The sequence below is a fragment of the Periplaneta americana genome, chromosome 12 (genome assembly GCF_040183065.1).
Source record: "Periplaneta americana isolate PAMFEO1 chromosome 12, P.americana_PAMFEO1_priV1, whole genome shotgun sequence".
NCBI classification, from domain to species: domain Eukaryota; kingdom Metazoa; phylum Arthropoda; class Insecta; order Blattodea; family Blattidae; genus Periplaneta; species Periplaneta americana.
Genome location: NC_091128.1, coordinates 77,281,993 through 77,305,438, shown reverse-complemented (window position 1 = coordinate 77,305,438; position 23,446 = coordinate 77,281,993). Strand labels below are relative to the sequence as shown.

The 23,446-nt window shown below is 38.4% G+C and overlaps 1 protein-coding gene across 1 annotated transcript in view; it reads right to left on the bottom strand.

Annotated features, from left to right (window-relative positions):
- The window catches only part of LOC138709966 (UDP-glycosyltransferase UGT5-like), a 48,564-nt gene that overhangs the window by 6,656 nt on the left and 18,462 nt on the right, over positions 1 to 23,446 (bottom strand). Inside the window, exons 4-6 of the mRNA XM_069840649.1 lie at positions 22,646 to 22,868; positions 21,255 to 21,421; positions 18,941 to 19,077 (exon numbers count right to left, since the gene is read on the bottom strand). Coding sequence (XP_069696750.1) covers positions 18,941 to 19,077; positions 21,255 to 21,421; positions 22,646 to 22,868 — 527 coding nt within the window. The remainder of the gene's footprint in view (positions 1 to 18,940; positions 19,078 to 21,254; positions 21,422 to 22,645; positions 22,869 to 23,446) is intronic.

Genomic DNA, 23,446 nt, shown 5'->3' with positions numbered 1-23,446 from the left:
CACAGATGTATCCAGAAGTGAGAACGCCGACTGTCGCCTTCCTCGACTTATTGAGCGACGCTTTTGGTTTGAGGCTCGCCTCAACAACGACGTCTACGACACTCGGCGGCTCGTGCATCGACATGACCTTCGTAAGAAATTCGGACGGCTTATAATGCACCCACCACACGTCATACTTCTCATAATACAATCACTCTATTCTAGCCGCTTATGATTCCATTGACTGTTGGGTGCCATGATTTGTGCCCAATAAATGAGGACTGCATACATAACCTCGTTTCATTTCTCGCAATTCCCCCATGTAGTTCTGCGTAAAGATATACAGCATAGTAAAGCCATACACATGTCGATTTATTTTATTTCTTGCAACTAATATTACTCTACATCAATGGTGGGCATTCCTGCGGCATTGGCGCAGTGACGTCAGACCTCAGCGAAGCATCAAACTTATTCCCTACCCTCCACTTCCCCCACTCCATGATAATGCTGCGCGTGTACGTGGCGGATTATACTGGATTGCTGTAATTCGGAGCTTCATTAGTGATACAATGTCTTTCGCAGAATCATATGATATGATATGATAATGCTGCGCGTGTACGTGGCGGATTATACTGGATTGCTGTAATTCGGAGCTTCATTAGTGATACAATGTCTTTCGCAGAATCATATGAATCGAGAGGATATCACACTTACAAGAAAGGCGGTTCTTTCATTTCTCATGTTTAGGATTAGTTACAAATATTCAGGACGCGAACTTAAATATGTACATTCTTAAAATAAATCACCTGTTATACGAGTTCAAAGAACACAGCTTCAGTGATTTTCAAAGGATGGAGAAAGATTTCAATATTTTTGCCACTCCTTTTCATGTTTAAATTGAAAATGTTATCCCAGAATTGCAGTTAGAGGTACTGGATTTGCAGAATGATGGCTTCTTGAAAGCAGAATGTGAAGGTCTACTGGGGGCTAACATTTTTTAAAAGATATCCAGTACTACATATCCACTGCTTAGACAGTTTGCTTAAAAAATAATGAGTACCGTCATTTCCCATAACTATGGTCCTGGGACATAACTATTGTCTTCGATACAACTATTCAAATTTTATACTCCATAACGTAGTACCTCGTTTATCTATATTCTTGCTGTACTGTAGTTTGAATTCAAGTCACTGCAGCTATCTACGAACGTCTATGTTACTTCTACAATGATCTTTGAATGGTTGTATCGTGGACCATAGCTGTGTTCCAGGACCATAGTTATGGGAAATGACGGTATTCATCAACCTACCAGTGCGAACAGCTTTTTTCTAAAATGAAATTTATAAAGTCCAGCCACAGATCCCGCTTAAGCGATGCTCATCTCCTTGAGCAACTGAAAATAGCATGCACAGATATAAATCTCAGTTTCGAAGAAATTGCTTTGAAAAATGATTAATTAAATATCACGTGAATGGAATATTCTAATTACATATGGTAGGTAGGAGTGTAGTGGCGCAACTGTCTGTAAATCCGTCACTGCACTGTAGAGTGCAACCCCTCCCACAGTATGTAGTTGCCATTTAATTCCTGTCTTGTGGGTTGCGTTCATTTTGCCCACCACTGCTCTACATAATGCAGAAATAAGCGAGATCAGGGGTTCGTGTTGCTTGTATTTTTTCCATTACAGTAGAAGTACAGGGAACTCCCAAATATCCATGCCCGAATTACCCGGCTTGCGAATTTTCTATGCGTAATTCTTCGGATAAGTATTTTTGCTAAAAAATTAAACTAAGAGAGGGCAGTGGATTGTCAAAGGTATTGTTATATCGTCTATGTAGCGCCTGCCAGGCGAGCGTCGGATAGGCTGACATTATGTACCGTTTTGATCTGGACTGTAGGGCCTATCGTTCTTTTTTTTCATATTTTCCGGCAGTCCGTCGTTTTATCAAAATGTTCCATTTTAAAAGATACTGTCAATATACTTTAAAACAATTCTGAGTTGACTCTTTTCAGGTGTCAATATAAGGACGAACTTATTACTAACTCTGAAAATTAACATAATTTAGGAATCTGTTTATAATATGTAGTTTTTAAATATTTTGTTGTTAGGAATATGTCCCCATAATATTTGACACCAATCTGTATACATTCTGTATAATAATTTACAATATGGGAAATACATTATTAATAGAAATACAATGGTTGACATGTGTCTGCGATTAGATAAAATATTACTCACATTCACTTTATATAATCAAAAAGTGTTTATATTAGTTTTATAGTCTTTATCACTCTTATCGAATAATTTATATCAGGAAATTATCTTCTCGATGATAGGCTGATAAACTGATAATAAATACTCGTTACGATTACAAATTGTAATAGATATACCAAAATTTAAGGACAAAAATATAATACCGGTATTTATTCATTCATTCAATGGTCTGCCCAGGGACAGGTCTTTCACTGAAAACCCAGCTTTCTCCAATCTTTCCTATTTTCTGCCTTTCTCTTTGGTTCCTCATATTATGATCCATATAGCTTAATGTCGTCTATCATCTGATATATTCTTCTACTCCGAACTCTTCTCCCGTTCACCATTCCTTCCAGTACATCTTTCAGTAGGCAGTTTCTTAGCAGCCAGTGACCAACTAATTCCTTTTCCCCTTTCTGATCAGTTTCAGCATCCCATGTTTGCAGTTTTTCTTGGGAAAGATAAATGCGGTAGCTTCCCGTTGCTTTCCGCACACCACTCTCTCTTTCGCATCTTAAAAGATTCTAGGGATCCCAGCGTAGAGGTGAGAAGAGTGGATTTTAATAATCAGGCCCTCCGGACTTCACCGAATTTCACCGCAAAGGTTAAATATCAGTTCCATCAGGGTTTTTGACCAGATCAGAGACCGGGAAATCCCAATTAGCCTTTGCCCCCCAATACCGGTATGTAGTCATTATTATTTATCATTATACATTTCCTAATATTTCAACTGGAAATGCACGAGACGTTGTAACCATATGTGATATAACTATTTCAATGTTATAATCAGGCTTAGAGACTTTAGACCCGATATATGAAAACAGTGCGATTTCAAGTTGGAAAGCAGGACGGTAGTGGGTGGGGCAGTGATGGTAGCGCCCTATAACCTGTCGTCCCATGTGCTATTGATAATAAAAACAGTCTCGTACACCTAGTTCATGTTGCCAGAAGAGAGAACAGGAGATAGTAGTCTAGTTTTGATCTGTGCATGTGGTTATCTATCTGATTAGTCGAAGAATATAATTAACAGTAAGTATGCCAAAAGTGAAAGGCTCTAAGACGCATTTATTTGTGCATGAGTTCGGAAGTAATTATTTTGAAGTTAATGGGAACCATGTTACATGTAAATTGTGTCATGTCAGACTAAGGAGAGACAAAAAACTATAAATTGAGACCCATTGTAACTCCCGAAAACACATTTCACATACAAATATTTTGTCTCTTAAGAGAGAAGAAATTTCACCTGTGTCAGATTTACATACAAATACAGAGTCCGAGTACATCTGTATGAAATGATGGTGACTGTTAACATACCATTTAATAAAGTAAACAACCATAATTTCAAAGATTTCATGGAAAAAATTACACTGAGCAACACATTTTTACTTTTTGTTTGCTCCGAAATAAAAAAATAGGTGAATATTACTAATATGTGTGCCCTAAAACTGAATTTAAAATCCAAATTGCCCCATTACATACCATTTTCTGGAGAAAATGAATTGAATTTTTTTATGACAAAACTTATTTCTTTTCTCTTTTTTTTTTTAATTTTTCACTGCTACTGATAAAATTACAACACACTAGGGATTCAAAATCCCTCATAATACTTTAAAAATGTGTACAGGATACAAAAATGATGTTACATAGTTTAAAACACAACAACATTAAAAATATTTCATGCGTAGCTGTAATGAGAAAAATCTCGGAATTTGTACTTATATTTAAATAATTTTCTGGATGACTTCTGTTTATAACTAGACCCGAGACTGTATTTTACAAGGAACCAACAATAGCCTGGAAGCATGCTGGATGATGATCTGCCTTTATATCTCCTTTCCATTTCAGATATTTCTTGATTAAATCTTTCCCCATGCTCCTCGCTTACCGCTCCAAAGTTAGGAGGAAAGAAATCCAAATGAGAATGTAAAAAGTGTATTTTGAGAGACATACTACACTCCATTTTGTCATATGCACTTAACATGGTTTCCAGAACAAGTTCTATGTAGTTCTCTGCCCTAGAATTTCCAAGGAAATTTGAACAAACGTCTTTGAAAGCGCGCCATGCCATTTTTTCTGTAACGGAAAGTTTTTCCTCAAACAAAGGGTCAGCCATAACTTTGTGAATTTGTGGACCGATGAAAATGCCCTCTTTTAATTTTCCTTCAATCAAACTAGTAAACTTTTCTTTTAAACACTGAAAACCATACCCTTGTTTGTTCATTGCATAGAACTCACTTTGAACTGTTATGAAATTTACTTAATAGAAGGGACCAATATCTGTTTATTTATTAGAAGTATAAAAGAACATGCCAACAACCATAAGAAACCGGAAATAAGTCATAAACTCATAAAATGCATTAGCTTTTGTTTTGGATTCAGCGCACATCAAACCAGAAGGGACACATTGTTTTAAGTTGGAGCAAAATTCTTGTTGTTTAGTGTTATCAGTAGAGTACTCCCTACCGACTCGACGTTGCAGCAGACTTACTTGAAAAAGTGCTGCGATAGAACATTAAGTAACATTAGACAGCAAATAATAAAATCTGGTTGTCGATAGACGAAGCTGCTCATTCAGCTGGCAGGTTTATAATAAATGTCATAGTTGAAACCATCGTGACTGACAGTCCAAGAAAAAAAAATTCTACTAACCAATGAGGTAATAGAAAAGGTCAATTATTCGTCTGTTGACACGATATTTAACAAGGCAATGGATCTTTTATATTCTTACTTACTTACTTATGGCTTTTAAGGAATCCGGAGATTCATTGCCGCCCTCACATAAGCCCGCCTCTTTTATATCCTACCGGAGTAAATATAAATTACTTATATTCTTATCTTTGTAACGGACGGGGCTACATACATGCTAAAAGCAGCGACAGAAATTACAGATAGTTACTCCAAACTCATCCACTTAACATGTCTAGTCCATGGATTCCACCGGGTTGCTGAAGAGATAGGGGCGTCCATTAGCGATGTAGATTGTTTCATCGCTAACTGCAAAATAATATTTTTTAAATCTCCTTCACGAGTGCTAACAGTCAAGAAAATTGCACCCATTGTTCTTCTGCCTCCACAGCCTGTTGTTACGCGGTGGGGAACATGGCTTAACGCAGCGCTTTATTATGCAAAATATTTCTATATAATACTTCAGGTTATCAACTCCATTAAGGAAGACTGTTCTGCAGTGAAGATTGTAAAATCCCTGGATTTGACGACCTTGAAGAGTAATTTGTATTTCATAGAACATAATTTTGCTATTGTGCCTAAAGCAATTAAACTTCTTGAAGCGTCGAATCAAGAAATACCTGAAGCTCTAAAATTAATATTGAAGAGATGACGAAAGTAATTCATGAAACATACGCTACACAAGCTATTAATCGCATTAAACAGAAATAAAACTCAGTTTTGTGTAAAAACAATACGAGTATATATTCGATATTATGTGACATAAAAGACATGCTAGCAGGGAAGAAGTCTACGGACACTGCTGGTGTACCGAAGATAGATTTAAATGACTTAGTGTGTTTTCGTTTTGCGCCTATTACATCATGTGATGTAGAGCGGAGCTTCTCCTAATATAAACTTTGTCTTGCCGACTATCGAAGAAAATTTAGATCTGAGACCTTGAGAATGCGTGTTGTAGTACACTGTAACAGTTGAAATAGTATTCTAGAAGAGAAAGCTCGAAAATAAACAATTTGAACAGAACATAAATTCTCATTACGTTATATTGTATATATTGTATATTCTATATCATAAGTTGTGTATATTGTGTATGATTATTATGTATGTTGTGTAAGTATTGCACAAGTGCTTATGAAAGAAGCCGAAAGGAAATGCATATTAATTTATTTTGAAAATTTCGTATTATAGGTTTTTATTTTAATCTATGTAAAGATTAATTTTTTGGTCCTACAGAATTTTTCTCCTCTTACAATCATTTTATTTTAATGTTTGATAAATTAGTTGTCTTTCTTTGGAACGTGACTGTACAGCACCAGCAGACTGGACTGAACTTGATTTCAAGTACACATGTCTCTCCTTCTGCCGACTCCCATCCACCTCAAACACAATGACAAAGCTGCCTATAGTATGGACGTAGTAAACTTATTCTATCGGGTTCAAAATCTCGATGTCTGCTCATCTGTTATTAAATAATTATGCGAACAGGAGTGTGTACGTTTATTTTGCCGTATTATTCTTCTCTAAATGTTGCTGTCATGCATTCGGTTGCGTTACAATCCAAGTTCATCATCTACATTACGATACGAACTTCCTAGCTGTCATTACAATAAAAATGAAAAATTTTCTTGAAAACAATTATGAGTTTAATATTATGTGCCACATTCGAGATACACTATTAGATTCAAAATTGTGACGTAGAACGAATATTTTCAGAGTACAAATATTGTTTTTTCTGAACAAAAAAGGCGTATTTCCTGTGATAAAATAAAAATGTTCATTGTTATTTGCTATAACGATGTTAGAATCAATTGTATACTTTGTATGTTATTGTTGTATGTATGGGTAATTTTTTTTTTTTAGTTTTGTAAATACATTATTGTTTTATTATTATTATTATTATTATTATTATTATTATTATTATTATTATTATTATTATTATTATTATTATTATTATTATTCGTTTATTATTTTCTTGTTCTAAGGCTGTGGACGATTGGAGCACATGCTTGGTTTTTTTTATTTTTTTTAGTTGGTTATTTAACGACGCTGTATCAACTACTAGGTTATTTAGCGTCGATGAGATTGGTGATAGCGAGATGATATTTGGCGACATGAGGCCGAGAATTCGCCATAGATTACCTTGCATTCACATCACGGTTGGGGAAAACCTCGGAAAAAACCCAACCAGGTAATCAGCCCAAGCGGGGATCGAACCCGCGCTCGGACGCAACTTCAGACCGGCAGGCAAGCGCCTTAACCGACTGAGCCACGCACATGCTTGGTTATCACCCGGCTATAGCCCACATGTATGTCGTTTTGGTTCACTGACATTGAGAGATGCGTTAATACTTTTCATTCGGTAGAGATATACTGTAGTCCAAGTTCACACAATTTAACAGTTTTGATACCAACTTCCTAGATCTGCATATCACAGCCATAACCAACTACACAACGATTCAACCTACGCAGAACACATCACAAACTCCAATCACAACACTACAGAAACAGTGGGGGAGGGAGGAGTGTTGATCAGTCTTCTAAAGGGAAAGTGAGGCAGTGAGTGTTACAAAAATATTCAATCCATTTTGCGGCACCAACAGTAAGAACGTACAGTTGTATAGCTCGACCAACTACAAAAAGACCTTCGACTTTTCCAATACTCACGTGGTCATGGAAGGGGAAACGTCATCACCAGGCCACGGATGTTCGGTACGTCTGTGTTCTCCGCGCGACTACGGCTTCAGGTAGGGCGGGGGGTTTGTGCTGGTAGTTTGCGTTGCAAGTGCACAGTGACAGTCACAACTAATAACAAAGCGGGCACATACAAGTACAGCATACGGACGAGGTACCCGAGTCATGGCGAAGCAATTACATTCAAAGAAGTGCAGGTAAGCGGACGTTATGAGAACTCACAACATACGTGTTATTATAAGTGGTGTTATAAAAGTTTAACAATACTACTTTGAATTGTAGGTGAATTGTTTCGTGGAGGAATTTGGAGGAGGTGAAATATTTTCTTCGAATGGAGAATTTATAATTTGTAGATTGTGCCGCACACAAACTAGAGGCTGGAAACGAGCATTCATTGAAAGACATTGCAACACAAAAAACATAAGGCAAGTGTAGCTTTATTGGAGCAGGAAGTAAACAAAGTTCCATCTACTTCTCTCTCAAGTCGGAAGTCTACATTTTTTCGGGACGTCTGTGAGATGATGGTGGGGACCAACATTCCATTCCATAAAGTAGAGAATGTTTTTTAAGAACTTCATAGAAAAATATACAGGAAAACAACTTTCTTCCGAATCAACTTCTGGCAAAAACTATCTGCCAGATTGTTATGCAGATGTTTTAAATCAAATAAGGAAAGCGGTAGGAAATAATAAGATTTGGGTTTCTGTGGACGAAACGACTGATGAAACAGGGCGATTTGTAGCACATGTCGTTGTCGGAACATTGAGTCCTGATGGACCTGGTGAAAAGTTTTTGTTAGCCGCAGAGGTACTTGATAAAGTGAATCATGCATCCATTGTAACACTATTTGAAAACTCAATGTCTCTTTTATGGCCAGACGGAGTTAAACGTGAAAATATCCTCCTGCTAGTCACCGATGGCGCTGCTTACATGATGAAAGCAGGCAGACAAATAAAATTAAGCTACCCTAACATCTGCCACATGACTTGTCTTGCTCATTGTCTTCACAGAGTGCGGAGACTGTGAGGAGTTCCTATCCAGATGTGGACCGGTTCATATCAATTATGAAAAAAAAAAAAAATTTAAACGCACCTACTAGGTTACAAGTATTTAAAAATATAGCGCCAGAAATTCCCTTACCTCCAAAGCCAATCATAACACGTTGGGTTACTTGGTTGGATGCTGCAAGCTACTATGCAAAATACTACGAAAAAATAGTAGACGTGTTAGCAGTGCTCAATAGTGAGGATTGTTCTTTAGTTGCCATAGCTAAAGAATTAGTGTCGGAACAGCTAAGAGACCACAATATGTATATTGAACAGAAGTTCAAGGATTTGTCAAAATATATTAAGCTTTTGGAAACAAGTGCCATGGAAATATCTAAGTCTGTCAAAGTAGTACAAGACTTGTCCACAGCCCTAGATCAAGTCAGAGAGGGGCCCGCCCAAGCAGTGACACAAAAACTGAAAACAATTATTGACAAAAATGTTGGATATTCTGATCTTTGCCAAATACTTGATCAGCTAGCAAGTACTGAAAAGCAAACACATAACAGTGACAGTGAATACATTCAGTAATTTAAATTTGCACCCGTCACGTCTTGTGACGTGGAAAGAAGTTTTTCGCGCTTAAAATCGGTTCTAACTGACAATCGAAAAAGTTTTCAATTCGAAAACCTTCGAATGTACATAGTCATACATTGCAATAAAATGTACAGAGCACACCATTAAATTCAATGTATTTCCCAAGGTTATTAATAAAATATATGTTGTTCTAGACTGAAGTCACTTTTCAAGCGGATCTGACAGTACCTCCTTTACGGAAGCGGGGTTGGAATGAGTTTATGTTGACATTGAAGTCGGTTACTTATGTACGTACAGCAACACAAGTCTCCAAGGTCCGGGCCTTGCTAATAACAAAGCGGGCACATACAAGTACAGCATACGGACGAGGTACCCGAGTCATGGCGAAGCAATTACATTCAAAGAAGTTCAGGTAAGCGGACGTTATGAGAACTCACAACATACGTGATATTATAAGTGGTGTTATAAAAGTTTAACAATACTACTTTGAATTGTAGGTGAATTGTTTCGTGGAGGAATTTGGAGGAGGTGAAATATTTTCTTCGAATGGAGAATTTATAATTTGTAGATTGTGCCGCACACAAACTAGAGGCTGGAAACGAGCATTCATTGAAAGACATTGCAACACAAAAAACATAAGGCAAGTGTAGCTTTATTGGAGCAGGAAGTAAACAAAGTTCCATCTACTTCTCTCTCAAGTCGGAAGTCTACATTTTTTCGGGACGTCTGTGAGATGATGGTGGGGACCAACATTCCATTCCATAAAGTAGAGAATGTTTTTTAAGAACTTCATAGAAAAATATACAGGAAAACAACTTTCTTCCGAATCAACTTCTGGCAAAAACTATCTGCCAGATTGTTATGCAGATGTTTTAAATCAAATAAGGAAAGCGGTAGGAAATAATAAGATTTGGGTTTCTGTGGACGAAACGACTGATGAAACAGGGCGATTTGTAGCACATGTCGTTGTCGGAACATTGAGTCCTGATGGACCTGGTGAAAAGTTTTTGTTAGCCGCAGAGGTACTTGATAAAGTGAATCATGCATCCATTGTAACACTATTTGAAAACTCAATGTCTCTTTTATGGCCAGACGGAGTTAAACGTGAAAATATCCTCCTGCTAGTCACCGATGGCGCTGCTTACATGATGAAAGCAGGCAGACAAATAAAATTAAGCTACCCTAACATCTGCCACATGACTTGTCTTGCTCATTGTCTTCACAGAGTGCGGAGACTGTGAGGAGTTCCTATCCAGATGTGGACCGGTTCATATCAATTATGAAAAAAAAAAAATTTAAACGCACCTACTAGGTTACAAGTATTTAAAAATATAGCGCCAGAAATTCCCTTACCTCCAAAGCCAATCATAACACGTTGGGTTACTTGGTTGGATGCTGCAAGCTACTATGCAAAATACTACGAAAAAATAGTAGACGTGTTAGCAGTGCTCAATAGTGAGGATTGTTCTTCAGTTGCCATAGCTAAAGAATTAGTGTCGGAACAGCTAAGAGACCACAATATGTATATTGAACAGAAGTTCAAGGATTTGTCAAAATATATTAAGCTTTTGGAAACAAGTGCCATGGAAATATCTAAGTCTGTCAAAGTAGTACAAGACTTGTCCACAGCCCTAGATCAAGTCAGAGAGGGGCCCGCCCAAGCAGTGACACAAAAACTGAAAACAATTATTGACAAAAATGTTGGATATTCTGATCTTTGCCAAATACTTGATCAGCTAGCAAGTACTGAAAAGCAAACACATAACAGTGACAGTGAATACATTCAGTAATTTAAATTTGCACCCGTCACGTCTTGTGACGTGGAAAGAAGTTTTTCGCGCTTAAAATCGGTTCTAACTGACAATCGAAAAAGTTTTCAATTCGAAAACCTTCGAATGTACATAGTCATACATTGCAATAAAATGTACAGAGCACACCATTAAATTCAATGTATTTCCCAAGGTTATTAATAAAATATATGTTGTTCTAGACTGAAGTCACTTTTCAAGCGGATCTGACAGTACCTCCTTTACGGAAGCGGGGTTGGAATGAGTTTATGTTGACATTGAAGTCGGTTACTTATGTACGTACAGCAACACAAGTCTCCAAGGTCCGGGCCTTGCTAATAACAAAGCGGGCACATACAAGTACAGCATACGGACGAGGTACCCGAGTCATGGCGAAGCAATTACATTCAAAGAAGTTCAGGTAAGCGGACGTTATGAGAACTCACAACATACGTGATATTATAAGTGGTGTTATAAAAGTTTAACAATACTACTTTGAATTGTAGGTGAATTGTTTCGTGGAGGAATTTGGAGGAGGTGAAATATTTTCTTCGAATGGAGAATTTATAATTTGTAGATTGTGCCGCACACAAACTAGAGGCTGGAAACGAGCATTCATTGAAAGACATTGCAACACAAAAAACATAAGGCAAGTGTAGCTTTATTGGAGCAGGAAGTAAACAAAGTTCCATCTACTTCTCTCTCAAGTCGGAAGTCTACATTTTTTCGGGACGTCTGTGAGATGATGGTGGGGACCAACATTCCATTCCATAAAGTAGAGAATGTTTTTTAAGAACTTCATAGAAAAATATACAGGAAAACAACTTTCTTCCGAATCAACTTCTGGCAAAAACTATCTGCCAGATTGTTATGCAGATGTTTTAAATCAAATAAGGAAAGCGGTAGGAAATAATAAGATTTGGGTTTCTGTGGACGAAACGACTGATGAAACAGGGCGATTTGTAGCACATGTCGTTGTCGGAACATTGAGTCCTGATGGACCTGGTGAAAAGTTTTTGTTAGCCGCAGAGGTACTTGATAAAGTGAATCATGCATCCATTGTAACACTATTTGAAAACTCAATGTCTCTTTTATGGCCAGACGGAGTTAAACGTGAAAATATCCTCCTGCTAGTCACCGATGGCGCTGCTTACATGATGAAAGCAGGCAGACAAATAAAATTAAGCTACCCTAACATCTGCCACATGACTTGTCTTGCTCATTGTCTTCACAGAGTGCGGAGACTGTGAGGAGTTCCTATCCAGATGTGGACCGGTTCATATCAATTATGAAAAAAAAAAAAAATTTAAACGCACCTACTAGGTTACAAGTATTTAAAAATATAGCGCCAGAAATTCCCTTACCTCCAAAGCCAATCATAACACGTTGGGTTACTTGGTTGGATGCTGCAAGCTACTATGCAAAATACTACGAAAAAATAGTAGACGTGTTAGCAGTGCTCAATAGTGAGGATTGTTCTTTAGTTGCCATAGCTAAAGAATTAGTGTCGGAACAGCTAAGAGACCACAATATGTATATTGAACAGAAGTTCAAGGATTTGTCAAAATATATTAAGCTTTTGGAAACAAGTGCCATGGAAATATCTAAGTCTGTCAAAGTAGTACAAGACTTGTCCACAGCCCTAGATCAAGTCAGAGAGGGGCCCGCCCAAGCAGTGACACAAAAACTGAAAACAATTATTGACAAAAATGTTGGATATTCTGATCTTTGCCAAATACTTGATCAGCTAGCAAGTACTGAAAAGCAAACACATAACAGTGACAGTGAATACATTCAGTAATTTAAATTTGCACCCGTCACGTCTTGTGACGTGGAAAGAAGTTTTTCGCGCTTAAAATCGGTTCTAACTGACAATCGAAAAAGTTTTCAATTCGAAAACCTTCGAATGTACATAGTCATACATTGCAATAAAATGTACAGAGCACACCATTAAATTCAATGTATTTCCCAAGGTTATTAATAAAATATATGTTGTTCTAGACTGAAGTCACTTTTCAAGCGGATCTGACAGTACCTCCTTTACGGAAGCGGGGTTGGAATGAGTTTATGTTGACATTGAAGTCGGTTACTTATGTACGTACAGCAACACAAGTCTCCAAGGTCCGGGCCTTGCTAATAACAAAGCGGGCACATACAAGTACAGCATACGGACGAGGTACCCGAGTCATGGCGAAGCAATTACATTCAAAGAAGTTCAGGTAAGCGGACGTTATGAGAACTCACAACATACGTGATATTATAAGTGGTGTTATAAAAGTTTAACAATACTACTTTGAATTGTAGGTGAATTGTTTCGTGGAGGAATTTGGAGGAGGTGAAATATTTTCTTCGAATGGAGAATTTATAATTTGTAGATTGTGCCGCACACAAACTAGAGGCTGGAAACGAGCATTCATTGAAAGACATTGCAACACAAAAAACATAAGGCAAGTGTAGCTTTATTGGAGCAGGAAGTAAACAAAGTTCCATCTACTTCTCTCTCAAGTCGGAAGTCTACATTTTTTCGGGACGTCTGTGAGATGATGGTGGGGACCAACATTCCATTCCATAAAGTAGAGAATGTTTTTTAAGAACTTCATAGAAAAATATACAGGAAAACAACTTTCTTCCGAATCAACTTCTGGCAAAAACTATCTGCCAGATTGTTATGCAGATGTTTTAAATCAAATAAGGAAAGCGGTAGGAAATAATAAGATTTGGGTTTCTGTGGACGAAACGACTGATGAAACAGGGCGATTTGTAGCACATGTCGTTGTCGGAACATTGAGTCCTGATGGACCTGGTGAAAAGTTTTTGTTAGCCGCAGAGGTACTTGATAAAGTGAATCATGCATCCATTGTAACACTATTTGAAAACTCAATGTCTCTTTTATGGCCAGACGGAGTTAAACGTGAAAATATCCTCCTGCTAGTCACCGATGGCGCTGCTTACATGATGAAAGCAGGCAGACAAATAAAATTAAGCTACCCTAACATCTGCCACATGACTTGTCTTGCTCATTGTCTTCACAGAGTGCGGAGACTGTGAGGAGTTCCTATCCAGATGTGGACCGGTTCATATCAATTATGAAAAAAAAAAAATTTAAACGCACCTACTAGGTTACAAGTATTTAAAAATATAGCGCCAGAAATTCCCTTACCTCCAAAGCCAATCATAACACGTTGGGTTACTTGGTTGGATGCTGCAAGCTACTATGCAAAATACTACGAAAAAATAGTAGACGTGTTAGCAGTGCTCAATAGTGAGGATTGTTCTTCAGTTGCCATAGCTAAAGAATTAGTGTCGGAACAGCTAAGAGACCACAATATGTATATTGAACAGAAGTTCAAGGATTTGTCAAAATATATTAAGCTTTTGGAAACAAGTGCCATGGAAATATCTAAGTCTGTCAAAGTAGTACAAGACTTGTCCACAGCCCTAGATCAAGTCAGAGAGGGGCCCGCCCAAGCAGTGACACAAAAACTGAAAACAATTATTGACAAAAATGTTGGATATTCTGATCTTTGCCAAATACTTGATCAGCTAGCAAGTACTGAAAAGCAAACACATAACAGTGACAGTGAATACATTCAGTAATTTAAATTTGCACCCGTCACGTCTTGTGACGTGGAAAGAAGTTTTTCGCGCTTAAAATCGGTTCTAACTGACAATCGAAAAAGTTTTCAATTCGAAAACCTTCGAATGTACATAGTCATACATTGCAATAAAATGTACAGAGCACACCATTAAATTCAATGTATTTCCCAAGGTTATTAATAAAATATATGTTGTTCTAGACTGAAGTCACTTTTCAAGCGGATCTGACAGTACCTCCTTTACGGAAGCGGGGTTGGAATGAGTTTATGTTGACATTGAAGTCGGTTACTTATGTACGTACAGCAACACAAGTCTCCAAGATCCGGGCCTTGGTTATTATTTGTGACTGTCACTGTGCACTTGCAACGCAAACTACCAGCACAAACCCCCCGCCCTACCTGAAGCCGTAGTCGCGCGGAGAACACAGACGTACCGAACATCCGTGGCCTGCTCATGAGGAAATAATTTTTCTCACGAAATTTCGGACATTGTATGGGACCGGTGCCCATGCAACATCGTGATGAGTCCGTGATCTTTCAAGTTTGGAGGTTGGGCTTGAGGTGAACAACTTTATTGTGTAAAAAACTAAACTATTGTGAAAGCTAACAATAGATGAGAAGTTAGAAAAGAGTGGACATCGATTATAAAGGAGACTGATACGTCCGGGTGCCCAGTTTTTAGATGCCAAGAACTCGACTTCATTCATCCACTCCCTTAAAGGGTAGGATTAATTAATGTCACTAATATACAGACTGGTTCATAGGGTGACCAACTTCTGATCACAAAAATACGGGAGACTTGATCAGACAAATTTTAGCGGATTTTTTTGGGGGATAAGACGCCTAAATTCGTTGCTGTAATGGTGTATATTTATAATATAAAACTATCAATTTAATTATAGTACAAATATTATTTAGATTGCAATGTTGATTCCAATAGTACTTAGAAATATGCAAGTTTATGAGTTTTAACTTATTTAAATATGTAAAGATGCTGCAGAACATTTCAATTTATTATTCTGAAAAAAAAAAACTCTTTACAATCATATGTGCATACAATAAATTACACCAAAGATTACAGGATCAACGGAATTGAATTGTATTTATTGAATGCCTACTAAAGTAACTTTCAAGATTAATGCTTTTATATCTAAATAGGCCTATATTTGGCGGGTATTATTATTAGATTACATAACAAATTAGCGATACGGGAGAATTGGGAAACCAATACGAGAGCTGGAGGGTCCAAAAATATTAGCTCAAATACGAGAGTTCCTGAAAAAATATAGGAGTTTTGGTCACTCCAATGATTCAAGTAAGGCCCGCGTTTTATGAATGTAGATCATTTTGAGAAAAAATATCTTATGAACATAGTCCGATCAGCAATATTTAAGGTCACCGATGTAACTCGATCGGCAGAGGCGCTTGCCTCCCGCTCCGGAATTCTGCGCAGGCGCGGGTTCGATTCCCACTTGGGCTGATTACCTGGTTGGGTTTTTCCGAGTATTTCCCCAACCGTAAGGCGAATGTCAGGCAATCTATGACGCATCTTCGGCCTCATCTCGCCAAATACCGTCTTGCTATCACCAATCCCATCGACGCTAAATAACCTAGGAGTTGATACAGCGTCATTAAATAACCAATTTTAAAAATCAATATTTAAGCAGCTATAGCTATTCAAATCCTAAGAATGAAAGGAAATCACACATAAATAGTATTAAGAATACTGTATTAGACAGAAAGTTAGCATATCTCACAAACCCTTTTTCTATTTCAACGCAATCGGCCGCAAAGATTTTTTCAATTGTGTGCGTAGCACAGCTGATGAACGTAGCATCGTTCACAATATGGGCAAGTAAATTTAATGTTCTCTGGTTTGTGCTTTCGTAAGTGCTGCTACTACACGAAAACAGTAAGGGGATGCACCATCTTGTTGATAATAAACGTCGTCTGGTCTCTAAATGGACATCTTCCAACGAGACATTGCGAAATGCTAATGTTAGGCCTACTCATGGACAGTTGATATCACCTGTCCTACCCTTCTCCCCACACTTCTTGTCACAGCGGAACTTCATTCTCCTTAGTGCAGGCCTCACTGTTTGTATGTATTAAGATGGACACACGTTACTAGCCTAGTTCACAGTACGACTTAAGGATGGTCCACAATAAACTGGGAACGAGAACCAGAACGAAAACGGGAAGCGGAGGACGTGAACGTAAAGATTTTTTATTCACAATAAACCGAGAACGGAAATAGCTATGCATATCGATATGTACGTCAATAACAATATGTAAAATGGATATTATGTATTCTGATGTTATTTGTGTATATTTGATCAATTGCGTTCTCTCGTGAGTACGAGCTAGCCAACATGAACACAGGTAACCAACTTCAAAATTTATGACACGGAATATTTAAGAATTCAATTGACGTGGTAATCTGGTCACATGTACACGTGGCATAAAGTGATTCGACTGAATTGCTGAGTTAGTTACAAGCAATGAATGTGGAAGAAATTATGTCACGGCCTCCTTGCTACAAAATATAGGCTACGACAGTAGGCTGTGATCGGAACCGAGAACGGCACAGTCAAAACTTCGCCAACTCTCCCGTACTCGTTCCCGGGTTCCGAGTTCCGATAACCTTCTCGTTAATTGTGAATGCTCACTTACTTACTTACTGACTTTTAAGGAACCCGGAGGTTCATTGCCGCCCTCACATAAGCCTGCCATAGGTCCCTATCCTGAGCAAGATTAATCTAGTCTCTACCGTCATATCCCACCTCCCTCAAATCCATTTTAATATTATCTTCCCATCTACGTCTCGGCCTCCCCAAAGGTCTTTTTCCCTCCGGCCTTCCAACTAACACTCTATATGCATTTCTGGATTCGCCCATACGTGCTACATGTCCTGCCCATCTCAAACGTCTGGATTTAATGTTCCTAATTATGTCAGGTGAAGAATACAATGCGTGCAGCTCTGCGTTGTGTCACTTTCTCCATTCTCCTGTAACTTCATCCCTCTTAGCCCCAAATATTTTCCTAAGAACCTTATTCTCAAACACCCTTAATCTCTGTTCCTCTCTCAAAGTGAGAGTCCAAGTTTCACAACCATACAGAACAACCGGTAATATAACTGTTTTATAAATTCTAACTTTCAGATTTTTTGACAGAAGACTAGATGACAAAAGCTTCTCAACCGAATAATAACAGGCATTTCCCATGTTTATTGTGCGTTTAATTTCCTCCCGAGTGTCATTTATATTTGTTACTGTTGCTCCAAGATATTTGAATTTTTCCACTTCTTCGAAAGATAAATCTCCAATTTTTATATTTCCATTTCGTACAATATTCTGGTCACGAGACATAATCATATACTTAGTCTTTTCGGGATTTACTTCCAACCCTATCGTTTTACTTGCTTCAACTAGAATTTCCGCGTTTTCCCTAATCGTTTGTGAATTTTCTCCTAGCATATTCACGTCATCCGCATAGACAAGAAGCTGATGTAACCCTTTCAACTCCAAACCCTGTGTATTATCCTGAACTTTCCTAATGGCATATTTTAGAGCGAAGTTAAAAAGTAAAGGTGATAGTGCATCTTCCTGCTTTAGCCCGCAGTGAATTGGAAAAGCATCAGATAGAAACTAGCCTATACGGACTCTGGTTTGATGAAGATTGATCCAATGTACTAGGTAGAAGGAAACAGGCAAAATTGAAATTCCTACAGGATCCAATTGTGGAGAACAGAGATAATTATTTCAATGAAAGGCAGGAAGCAAGTCTTGCACTTAGGAATAAAAAGAGAGATTACTTGAAGGAAAAACTGAATGAGGTAGAAACAAATAGTAAGAATTGTGAATGCTCACATTTATATATTTATTTCAACAATTTTTCCATTCTAGTTCTCGTCGTTTCAGTTCCCGGTTTGTTGTGGACCAGCCTTTACGGATTTTTACAGATAAATAAAAAAATAATAATGATAATTAACTGGGCCTACGTTCGTGTGACATCTTTGCTCAAAATGATGTATAGCACTGGTTCCTACAACGTGGGCTATACTTTATGAAACAGTCTGTATAATTTTATCGCCTTAGGCATTTCTTGAGTTCTATTCGTTACGCCTGCACGCTACTCACTTTTCCGGGCCCGAGACAGGCGTTTACTCCATAAAAAACTATAACAAACAGACGTCGCATTGTATTTCGTTGTAAAAAAATACGTGACGAAGAAGAAAGTAAACATGAAAATACAATGGGCAAGTTGACTGGCTGACTTTACACGGAATGAACCGGGACTGGTCCGTACACTTAGGCACGATTTGGCTCATTGTGCGCCCTATATATGCGATGATTTTCCAGCTACGACAGGTGGCCTGGGTGGCACTCGTGAATACGACGCTGAGTTGTGGACCATCCTGCATCTGTACCTGATACAGTCAGGTCCAGTTTCTCGAAGGAGTAGCCTGATAAGCCCCAGGGACCCGGAGCCCCAAGCCCTTCCTGATCAGTGGATACAAGTGAGCCATCTTGTCTCAGTTCCTGATACAACGATGTCTCCAGGTGGTGGTGGTGGTGGTGGTGGTTGTTATGTTTATAAGGATCTCAGGTTATTTTCATTCCATTCGGCAGTGAGAGGCAAGAATTTTGCATTGTAAAAGTCCCCATGTTTACCTTACGTTGTGTACTCTTCAAGTGTTTCCACTCTCACACTTAAATGCCATCGACCTGGCCCGGGATCGAACCCGCAACCTTGGGCATAGAAGGCCAGCGCTATACCAACTCGCCAACCAGGTCGACTTTGATTGTAACAACTGTAAACGCGATTATTTCTTTGGACTGGTATTTTAACACATCAACAGATTTTTCTATTTATAGGTTGTTCGAAATTCAAATACTAGGTGACATAGATAAATGTAAACAGGGACATTGGAAAGGAGATGTTTCTGACCAAGATCTCTCCATATAGAACAAAAATTCGAACAATTTACTGGATGACATAAGACGCTATGTGCAATTCTTTTGAAAAGTATACTCTTTACAAAAACCTTTTTGGTGGTATAGAACACTATGTCCAGTCTCAGTAAAATAAAGAACATCTGTCTCTTTACCCTAAAATAACACTATGTCCCATTTTGTTTACACTACTCTCCTGGACAATAATTTTATTTTCAAGACATGGTGTCCTTTGTCTCCCAGGTATAGTACTGATATGAAATTCGATTATTACATTTGTGTAGCGTATCCTAAGGCTAGCGGCCAAAAACACTTCTAAGAAGAATAGTGTTGATCACGATTTAGTGCATGAGAATCAGTTACAAACGTGGAGAATACTCCATATATTTATAACTTTAATGCATGTGTGTATCTAATACCTACTCACTTCACTTTTCGTGATTCGGGTTCCGCATATTGCGGATAGATGGCAAACCTGTGACCCATTTTCAAGTTGCACACCACTTCGGCGGGTCACGCTGTACATGATGTGTACTGTATCTGTGGAAAGTTATATCGTGCACTAGGGTGTGTATGTGTAAGTGTACAGTAAGATCCGAAAGTCTTGTCACCCCCACCCCCCTTTTTGTATGTTAATGGATATTTTGACATGTGATTTCCTTGAATGCCTCCCTAACTGCTTGCTTCAAATCTTCAATTGCCTGGTATCGATGTTTCGAGATATAGTGCTTAATTATTCCCCACAGAGAAATCACACCGCCTTTCCTGCGAAAAAATTTCACACAGGATATAGCGCCGCACCATTTTGTGCCGCGACAATGATGGTGCCCATACGGATGTTCTGGATCACTAAACAAGCTGGAACGTGAAGTATCAACCATTGTCACACATCTGCTATGACATGTTCAAAATGGATGCACATCAACATACCAACAAGGGGGTGTCCACACCTGTGGAGTAACGGTCAGCGCGTCTGGCTGCGAAACCAGGTGGCCCGAGTTCGAATCCCGGTCGGGGCAAGTTACCTGGTTGAGGTTTTTTCCGGGGTTTTCCCTCAACCCAATACGAGCAAATGCTGGGTAACTTTCGGTGCTGGACCCCGGACTCATTTCACCGGCATTATCACCTTCATATCATTCAGACGCTAAATAACCTACTGTAGATGTTGATACAGCGTCGTAAAATAACCTAATAAAAAATAAAAAAACAAGGGGGTTGGGGATGACAAGACTTTCGGTCCTTACTGTAGTGTATGGAATGAGTGATGATGATGATGATGATGATGATGATGATGATGATGATGAAGGGAGAAGGGGAAACCCAGTGCCGGCACGTAACCTACTTCTGTCGAAAAGCACCAAGGGGGCCGCCAAGCTTAACGTCCCCGTCCGACGGACGAATCACTATCAACAGTGACATATGCCTTCTATTCATATGCACTGCGGAGAGATTTGGAATTTAACTCAGGGATATTGATGCACAATCTAGTGATTAGAAGTTGGGTACAGCCATCTTCCCTAGTCCAAAGGTAGAAATTTTACATGAAAATTTCTGACTCCACCGAGAATCTAACCCGGGCCGGCTAGTCTGGAGGCCTGGAGGCAGACACGCTACCACAGAGCTAACTTGGCGGACATAAGAACTTTAATGTAAATCATAAAATAATGTTTCTTACCGTGGTTGCAAGACTTCCTCTATTGCGCCTGAAACGGATTCCGTTGTTATCTCCTCGTACTCAAGAACCACTCCAGTCCCTGCTCTGACGTGCGCTGCGCAGTTATGTCCTGGTCTCCAAATACCGGGATCCCTATCACCGGAACGCCGCTATAAGCTGCTTCATTTGCGCTGGAGATTCCACAGTGCGTTATGAAGACACGCATGTTGGGGTGATCTGAGGAAAGAATTCCATGTCTCAATCACAAATAAAACCTCCTCTTGCTGGAATACAGTGCTTGTGTGATTGTATTATTGTTGTATCGAAAGTGTAAACCAAGCCTTTTAAGATTTCAAATTCTTAACAGGATTCTTGTCCCTTTTAATTGCATGGAACGTCTATGCTCTTAGTTGTGTGTTATTCTGATGGTTAGATCTTTAAGGAATTGGTTCCTACTTATAAGAAGGTGAGAATTAACGGGGGGATGGGTGTGAGGGGATTTCCCCCTGTTGGAAAGTTATCCTCCCTCATAAATTCGCATTAATATCCCTGCCAGGGATAACTTTTGATCAGTAGATACATATTCCAATGAGTCTTTAATTAATTTTCTTTTTTTAGAATTTCAGCCAGTTGAAGGCAAATGTCTGGAAAGGGACTCAGTATCCATCTGTAACTGTCAGAACGATTACTAGACGCTTTACCTACTGCATATGGTCTACTGACCATTTGGCTTACTGGTATTTTTCCTATTGTATTTTAGCGTACTGGTATTTAACCTACTCCAGTATTTGTTGTATCAAGCGGTACGAAGTTAATTTCCCACGAGCTCCTTAATACATTGGATGAAATTTCGTTTTGTGAAGTGATGTCGACAATTATCAACTTCCCTTATAAATCCGTCAATTTTATCTCTGGTTGTTACTATATTAATATCTTGGCTTTAAAAACAACCATTCAAAAGTGTTAAACTATTCGAAAAATACATCAGCAGAGAAGGCCAATCTAAGAAACCGAAGAGAATTTGAATATAGGTTAGCATATTCCGATATTTCTTCTCGCAGGTACCAGTATATTAGGAATAGGTTGGTATCCACTGATTTTGAGTAAAATTAAAGCCGTTTTCAATTTTACAGAGATTTAAATTTTTCCAACGGGGATAAGTATCGGTATGGTAGTGGGAGATCTCACACAAAAGTCTCTCTCAAAGGTGAGTAGAGTCTTAAAAAGTTTGGGAACCACTGCTCTAGCAGACAACAATGCAGGTGTCTGATCCGTTACCAAGTAAGCGACTCAAAATAGTGTGACGTAATCAATTACGTCGCTAAGCAATATTGATATCAAATGTTGAAACTTTCATAATTTTTTTTTTCACTTCACACTCAAGCATGAACATTTCACGTTAAAATATCCGTTTGTGTAACACAGGAAGATTGAGTCTGAAACAAAATATAGCATACTTACTGAGCAAATCGACTTGAGGCAAGAATTTGGATACTTTGACATTTTCCGGGAGATTCGGCAATGTGTCTATGTCCAGCTTCCACAAAACCCGTTGCTTCAGTCTGGAGAAGCTGTTCAAGAACGCCTCTTTCATGGAGTCGATCATATCAGAACTTTTCAAATGCGTACCCATACTGAAATAAACTACGCCGTTTGGTGATTCGTCCATGAACGTTTGAAGCTCCTGGAAACAAGATCATTGTGGTTTTAATCGATTATTTAACAACACCGTATCAAATGAAGGGTTATTCAACGCAGGTTGAGTTGGTGATAGCGAAGTAATTTTTGACAAGATGAGTTCGAGGATTCGTCACGGCATTATCTAATACTCGCTTTGATTTGAGGAAATCCTCGGAAAAATCCAAACCGAGCATAAAGTCGAGTTTCTAATGAGTAATCACTAAGCTACGGGGGTGACTAATACCATGATGTTTATATTACCTTATAAATAAAGAATTCGTTTCAAGTTCTGTGATAATCACTATACAACAATAATAATAATAATAATAATAATAATAATAATAATAATGGAATCGAAACAAATACTGCGTTGATAATTTTGAATAACCCTGTATTTAACAATACATAAATTGGACGGAGTTGCGCAATAAGAGATCAACCGTCAAAAACCTTTTTTCGAGATAATGACCATTGAAATAAATCTGGTTTTTATTAAACATTTTATGCAAGAAGTGTTGTAACTGTTGCTTACGTGATTATATAAGCTGGGACATAGCGCTTGAAACACAATAAGTGGTTCCC